This window comes from Micropterus dolomieu, linkage group LG08 (assembly GCF_021292245.1).
Source record: "Micropterus dolomieu isolate WLL.071019.BEF.003 ecotype Adirondacks linkage group LG08, ASM2129224v1, whole genome shotgun sequence".
In the NCBI taxonomy this organism is placed as follows: Eukaryota; Metazoa; Chordata; class Actinopteri; order Centrarchiformes; family Centrarchidae; genus Micropterus; species Micropterus dolomieu.
The window spans coordinates 630,312-637,859 of NC_060157.1; the positions used below are offsets into that span (position 1 = coordinate 630,312).

The 7,548-nt window shown below is 44.8% G+C and overlaps 1 protein-coding gene across 3 annotated transcripts in view; it reads left to right on the forward strand.

The window, feature by feature from the left end:
• Window positions 1-1,651: 1,651 nt before the first annotated feature.
• Window positions 1,652-7,548, forward strand: part of cdk20 (cyclin-dependent kinase 20) — a 9,128-nt gene continuing 3,231 nt past the window's right edge. Inside the window, exons 1-6 of one of the 3 annotated variants that reach the window (XM_046056798.1) lie at window positions 1,652-2,833; window positions 3,137-3,250; window positions 3,320-3,508; window positions 3,802-3,923; window positions 4,305-4,454; window positions 4,780-4,903. In XM_046056798.1, coding sequence (XP_045912754.1) covers window positions 2,759-2,833; window positions 3,137-3,250; window positions 3,320-3,508; window positions 3,802-3,923; window positions 4,305-4,454; window positions 4,780-4,903 — 774 coding nt within the window. In that variant the 5' untranslated portion in view covers window positions 1,652-2,758. The remainder of the gene's footprint in view (window positions 2,834-3,136; window positions 3,251-3,319; window positions 3,509-3,801; window positions 3,924-4,304; window positions 4,455-4,779; window positions 4,904-7,548) is intronic. The other 2 variants (XM_046056800.1, XM_046056799.1) reach the window with 2 other exon arrangements.

Here is a 7,548-nt window from a genome sequence, read left to right on the forward strand (position 1 = left end):
GAAAGCAATAGGGAAAGTAGAGAAGTGGTCATTCAAGTGGGGATTTAAAATATCAACAAGCAAATCCTGTTATATGGTGTTCACAAACAAGCGAAAGTGTCATGTAGAAAAGCTTTTTCTATATCAGCAGCCAATGGAAAAAGTATTTGGGATTGTGGTATGATAGTAAATACACATGGAAAACACACATAAAGCAATTGGAAACTAAATGCAAACAAGTTATTAATTTACTGAGAGCGGTGGCGGGATGTGACAGGGGTGCAGATAAACAGTCACTAATTGACATATATAGAGCATGCATGAGGTCATCAGTAGATTATGGTTGCATAGTATATGATGCAGCAGCAAAAACAACATTGGAAAAAATTAATAAATTACAATACAGAGCCTTACGGATATGCATTGGAGCCATTAAGACAACTCCCATTAACACAATACTCATAGAAGCTGGAGAGACACCACTGGAGTTAAGAAGAGAGAAACTAGCGCTAGAATATTGGGTCAGACTGAAAGGAAGTGGGAAAGAAAACCCTGCAAAGGACATAACAAAGGATTGTTGGGAATATTTCAAGTTTCGGGGGCATGGGTTTGGATGGACGGGGGAAAAGAGAGTCGGGGAATATGGAATGGAAGCATTAGATTTCACCACACCCAATCCAGTCAGTAACATTCCACCTTGGCTCTATCCAGACGTAAAAACAGATTTTAGTATACTGGAAAAGAAAAGAGGAAGTGGGAATAGAGGAAGTGGGAATACGGACTAGCAGCTATCTGAGAAACAGTTTCCATAATCATCTAAAAATCTATACAGATGGATCTAAAAACAAACAGGAATGTGTGGGAATTGGAATACATATACCAGAATTCAAAATAAATATCTCAAAACAATTATCAGATAGGCTATTCGTATATACGGCAGAAATAATGGCAGTCATTATAGCATTACAGTGGGTTGAAGAGGTCAGACCTGATAGGGTGATATTATGCATAGACTCCTTAGCAGTTATTAAAAGCATTCAGTCAATGACATCTGGCAGAGATGACCTACTGATAGAAATGTTTCACAGCTTATTAAGATTACATCGGGGAGGGATAGATGTTACGTTTTGCTGGGTGCCAGCTCATGAGGGAGTAAATGGAAATGAGATTGCAGACAAACTAGCAAAAGAGGCATTACAAAAGGAAATAACAGTTCAAATACCTCTAGGAAAAGGAGAAGGAAAAACAGCCATTAAGAAGAAAGATACTGAAATATGGCAGAAATGGTGGGAAAGGAAGGAGTTACTATAAAATACAAAAGTCTGTCAGTAATATAAATTATAGCGAAAGGAGCAGGCGGGAGGAAATGATTATGACAAGACTAAGAGCAGATCACACAGGACTGAATGGCACCTTGGTTTTATTGGGGAAAATGAATAGTGAAAAGTGTGAAAACTGTGGGGTTAAAGAAAATGTTGAACATGTCATTTTGCACTGCGTATTGTTTGAGTTGGAAAGACAGATATTATACAGGGCGGGACTGGAATCTGACGGGGGTGTTGGGAACAGAAGGAGAAGAAAAGGGTATAAGAATCACCAGGAAGGCATTATTTAAATTTCTTAAAGACACTGGGTTGGTGAGCAGAATATGAGAGCACCTTATTGAGGTTCACAGCTGAGTGATATGATGTTACAGACTCCAGTACAGCAGGGGGCGGGATGCACTTAAAAGATGTTTGCAATCCGCCATTAACTAAGAAGAAGAAGAAGCAGCAGCTGGACGTACCTCGCTCTGCAGCTTTCAGCCCGTTTAACATAACGCGTCTATTTAAAACTTCTTCCCGCGCGTGAATAAGTATTTTATAAAACACGCAACTCTGCGTTTCTGTCGGGCTCACGTGACGCGTCACCAGCACCTTTAAAAAACGTGAAAACGTGTTGAATTTGACGTTTTAACCGGTAGGTTACCAAGGCAACGTTAGCCAACAGTTAGCTAGCTGTTAGCTCAGTTCAGGGTTTCTCGTTGTTTTCTGTCCTAAAAGTTGATGTTTCTGTACAAAAGGTTGAGCCGAATCAAAGTAAACAGTTGTCCCTCTTAAACCGTGTGAAGTGTTGTTAGTAACTTTATATCTTATTGAGCTGATAAGCGCAACATAAACGAACTGTGATATTTATTAACGGAGTTCGTTTTTTCTTCAGTCTCAGCTTTTCGGCAGTCGTTGTTTTCTGTCCTAAAAGTTGATGTTTCTTTACAAAAGATTGAGTCTTTGCGGTTGTCTTACACGCCGAATCAAAGTACACTGTTATCACTCTTAAACCGTGTGAAGTGTTGTGAATAACTTTATATATTATTTCACTGATAAACGCAACAAATCTAACTGCGAGATTTATTAACGGAGTTCGTTTTTTATTCAGTCTCTCTGCTTTTCGGCTTCTGCTAGATTACTGGAAGCTACAACAAACACCCGTACTGGTGTCTTGTGTCTCATAAACAAGTTAATAATCACGATACAGACTGTTTCAGGATACTGGCGGTATTTATGAGCACACCACCGTAATGCCCCGTTTAATCCAGCCTCTCCTGCAGAACACCATCTGACAAATCTCTGTTTTAGCCCTGATTCATCAAAAGCTCCTCCTGACGCCGAGTTACAGTACAGAAAGAAACTGTTAACTACCAACAGCTGTTAAATACAGTTTAAATAAAGAAATCATTAAGTCTCTCGGTACCGGCCACAGTTCAGTCAGGACCGGTTCACCTGTCCCACCTGGTGAACACATGGAGCAGTACAGTATTCTGGGTCGGGTCGGAGAAGGAGCCCACGGCATCGTCTTCAAGGCCAAACACATCGAGGTAACTCAGCTGGTCCACGACACCAACTTTACTAACCAGCTGAAAGCATCACTTCCCTGTTATCTACAACTGATCCTCGACTAATCGTTTCAAACATTTTTAAAGCAAAAAATGTCTTTTTTTTTTGTCTTATATGATCGTATTTAATATTTTTGGCCTCTTGGTCAGACAACAGACGAACCTCCTGACAGTCTGAAGCCTTTTATTCTGAAAAGCACAGTAAATAAACCCGTGTGCGTGTTTGGTAGATTGGGTTTTCAGTACTGAATGTATTGATTGATGTATTGATCGTTTTGCTGTCAGACGGGAGAGACGGTGGCTCTGAAGAAAGTGGCTCTGAGGAGGCTGGAGGACGGCATCCCCAACCAGGCTCTGAGGGAGATCAAGGCCCTGCAGGAGATCGAGGACAACCAGCATGTGAGTGGGTCAGAGGGTCAGTGAGGGTCAGAGGTCAGAGGTCAGCCTCACACTCCTCCTCCTCCTCAGGTGGTGAAGCTGAAGGACGTCTTCCCTCACGGTACGGGCTTCGTCCTGGTGTTTGACTTCATGCTCTCCGACCTCTCTGAGGTCATCAGGAACTCTGAGCGACCTCTGACCCCGGCCCAGGTCAAAGGTTACATGATGATGCTGCTGAAGGGCGTGGCCTTCCTGCATCACAACGACATCATGCACCGGGTGAGTCTGCCCCCCCCCCCCACACACCTGTTCTCCCCTCCCTCTGTAACACACTCAGCCGTTGCCTTCAGTGCATTAAGTAATAAATGTAAAAGTGTGCAACACGTTTGAGCGTCTTGAAGGTGACGTGAGAATGCCGTCCTGTTCGCAGCTCTCACTCTGTCCCTCGCCAGGGGAGGTCTTAAGTCTGTGAGGGTCCAGGGTTTAGGGGGGACTTTGGGATTGGGCCAGAGACTCTCCTCTTGTTCCTGTAGCCCTTCAGAATAAAAGCCCTGATTTGTGTGTGTGTGTAGGACCTGAAGCCAGCGAACCTCCTCATCAGCTCCTCGGGTCACCTGAAGATCGCAGACTTCGGTTTGGCTCGACTGTTCAGCGATCAGGGAGGCAGGCTGTACAGCCACCAGGTGGCCACCAGGTAACACTTTATATCATCATTATAGTCAGATCAACTTTTTACCCCTAACTGAAACATTTAGGGCCGTAAAAAAAACCTACAATGCCGTTTTCCCCATTTTAGCTGATAAATGCTACAAGGTGCTGTTTAATTTTAATTGAACGTTGTTTAACAAATGCACGAGTGTTATTCCTGTCATCACAGTGCTAAAAATAAATGCAGTAATGTAAACGTGAGGTCAGGGCTCACGTCACTGTGATTACAGCATCAGGACCTCTGCGTGCTCCCACAACTCTGTTTGCTAAATCTAAGCTGTGTAAACTCCCTCAGCTGATCCGGAGGGAGTTTACACACGGTGCTCTCGCCGACCTCCTTGCTATTAAAGTTCCGGCTCTGGTACAGGCGGCGCGGCAGAGGGAAGCGTGCGTCAGTGGTTCGTTTCAAAAGAGCAGGAAGAGCAGACGTTACCACGACTGTGTGTGTGTTCAGGTGGTACAGAGCTCCTGAGCTGCTCTATGGAGCCAGGAAGTACGACGAGGGAGTCGACCTGTGGTGAGAATACTACAACTACTCATCTAAATACTGAGAATAGTACTACTAAAACGTCCACCGCCTGGGGCCACAGCTAAATCCAGCGCTCACATATATTTGAGATATTAGTTGGTGCCTGGTAGCGCAGCAGCAGAAGCTTCTTCTGTAATGTCCAGATCCTTTTTAGCCTCTGTAACACTGATTGTAGTTTGGCTCTGCACGCTGGTGTCCTCAGAGACGTCTGTCCAACACCTGTACAGAAACCTGTGTTAAGTAAAGGAAGACATGCCGTAGTGCAGTGCTGTGAGCAGCAGGGGGCAGCGTCAGTCTCAAGTGTGTGTTTCAGGGCCGTGGGCTGCATTTTCGGGGAGCTGCTGAACTCGTCTCCTCTGTTTCCTGGAGAGAACGACATTGAGCAGCTCTGCTGTGTCCTCAGAGTGCTGGGAACCCCGACCCCGGACAGCTGGCCTGTAAGACACACTCACACACACACACACACAGCATTGTGTCGCTATCTTCTGGGGCCCCTAAGGGCCCTTTCAGATAGGATGTGATTTGCACCGCAGTTGTTGCTGAATTCAGTGCAAAAGTTCAAATACCACAAAACTTGAGTTGCCGCCTCCCGTTTCCCGGCCCGCTGTGGGAACACGTTCTGACTAATGAACGCAGGTCTCCATTAGAAGCCTGGTCTGGTTTCTATAGAAGCTAAAAGCCGTTAAACACAGCGGGGTCGCCGCTCAGATCGTTGATACAAATATTAATGTTCCTGATCAGTGTGTCAGTGTGGACACGCTGCACGCCGTTACGTCGCTCAGATCATCTAACGGAAACAACGAGCCCCAAACTCTGATTCTTAGAGATTTACCGCCGTAACCTGCCCGGTACAAGAGAAAAGTGGCGCCTCCCGTCACCTCTGAAGCGCTCGTTCAGTCCGAATGCGTCGTTCCTGATTATTTATCTTCCTTCAGTCTGGGAGGCTCCACCCATCAAAAGAACCAGAATCCAGGCTGTGAATCCTGTCGTGTGAAGTCCGTCGCTCTCTGTCTGCTAACTTCTCTGATCCTGCAGCCTGCTGCCTTCAAAATAAAAGCGCCGTCTGTCGGAGCTAGATCAAATGAAGGACGTGTATTCGATATTATTTTTATACAAATAATCTGTTTGAAATAAATAAACTGTTTCACGGCAGCCTGTTTCAGTGAGAGGAGTTAAAGGCCCGTCCCAAATAAAAGCCTGTTCATAGAGTTTTATGGTATTTTGAACTTTGACCGTGGCGTGCGAGCAAGCTCACCAAGCGGGGCGCTGTACATTGCTCAACAGTGCCGTCGTTACGATGCGTCTTAAAGGCAAAGTCTTAGGCTGCGTTCCGGTCGCCCTGTAGTTCCCCGCTAAGTGCACTGCGCAGGGTGTTCGGCCATTTTAAGTGAGATTCCAACACATGTTCACTTCAAAGGGCAGCGTGAACTGTGTAGGGAAGAAGGGAACAACGGTTCATCCCTACGCAGGAAGTTGTCAAGAAAGATTACCCATAAGCCTTTGCGCCTCATAGGAGCTAACAACAGAGCAGACCACAGAGTTTGTATATCTGTAATTATTGCTGTTGTAACTAATCTTATCATTATTTATATGATTATTTCAGAGGTTAAGTTGCCTAAAAACAACAACGCTCATACGAATCTTTTTAAGAATGACGCTGCGTATCTTGTAAATGAATCCAATCACATTCATTCACAAGTTACATTTTAATAGAATAAAAATAGAAGAAGTTATGGAAATATAAGTTTTGTAATTGTATCAGTTTGTTTTAATATATATTCAATATTTAATTTCAGTAAATGTCCACAGTAGCAGCGGGTACACGAGGTGTTTACGTTACCAGGGTAACACACGGCGGGACTGACGTGTGCTTTGATGATGTTGCAGGGTGATCCGAATGGAAGAATTTTGTCGAACGAAGTTCCCTTGACCGATATTCCCTGAGCAGGGAGTCCTGTTTATGTACACTGTGGATCGGAACGCAGCCTTAGACCTTTAAACTCGGGGGGTCCAGCATTTTGGTCCCCACATGTAGAGTAAAACAAGCCCACACACACTTTTCTTCCATTCAGTTTATAAAGGAAGTCCATCTGGGACGACATCACAGTGTTGACACTCTGTGTCTCTCTGTCTCTGTGTCTCTTTGTCTCTGTGTCTCTCTGTCTCTGTGTCTTTTGTCCCTTCGTGTCTGTGTCTTTTGTCCCTTCATGTCTCTCTGTGTCTTTTGTCCCTTCATGTCTCTCTGTGTCTTTTGTCCCTTAATGTCTCTGTGTCTTTTGTCCCTTTGTGTCTGTCTCTCTCTGTGTCTTTTGTCCCTTCATGTCTGTGTCTCTGTGTCTTTTGTCCCTTCGTGTCTCTGTGTCTCTCTGTGTCTTTTGTCCCTTTGTGTCTGTGTCTCTCTGTGTCTTTTGTCCCTTTGTGTCTGTGTCTCTCTGTGTCTTTTGTCCCTTCATGTCTGTGTCTCTCTGTGTCTTTTGTCCCTTCGTCTCTCTGTGTCTTTTGTCCCTTCATGTCTGTGTCTCTCTGTGTCTTTTGTCCCTTCGTGTCTCTGTGTCTCTCTGTGTCTTTTGTCCCTTTGTGTCTGTGTCTCTCTGTGTCTTTTGTCCCTTCGTCTCTCTGTGTCTTTTGTCCCTTAATGTCTCTGTGTCTTTTGTCCCTTTGTGTCTGTCTCTCTCTGTGTCTTTTGTCCCTTCATGTCTGTGTCTCTGTGTCTTTTGTCCCTTCGTGTCTCTGTGTCTCTCTGTGTCTTTTGTCCCTTTGTGTCTGTGTCTCTCTGTGTCTTTTGTCCCTTTGTGTCTGTGTCTCTCTGTGTCTTTTGTCCCTTCATGTCTGTGTCTCTCTGTGTCTTTTGTCCCTTCGTCTCTCTGTGTCTTTTGTCCCTTCATGTCTGTGTCTCTCTGTGTCTTTTGTCCCTTCGTGTCTCTGTGTCTCTCTGTGTCTTTTGTCCCTTTGTGTCTGTGTCTCTCTGTGTCTTTTGTCCCTTCGTCTCTCTGTGTCTTTTGTCCCTTAATGTCTCTGTGTCTTTTGTCCCTTTGTGTCTGTCTCTCTCTGTGTCTTTTGTCCCTTCATGTCTGTGTCTCTG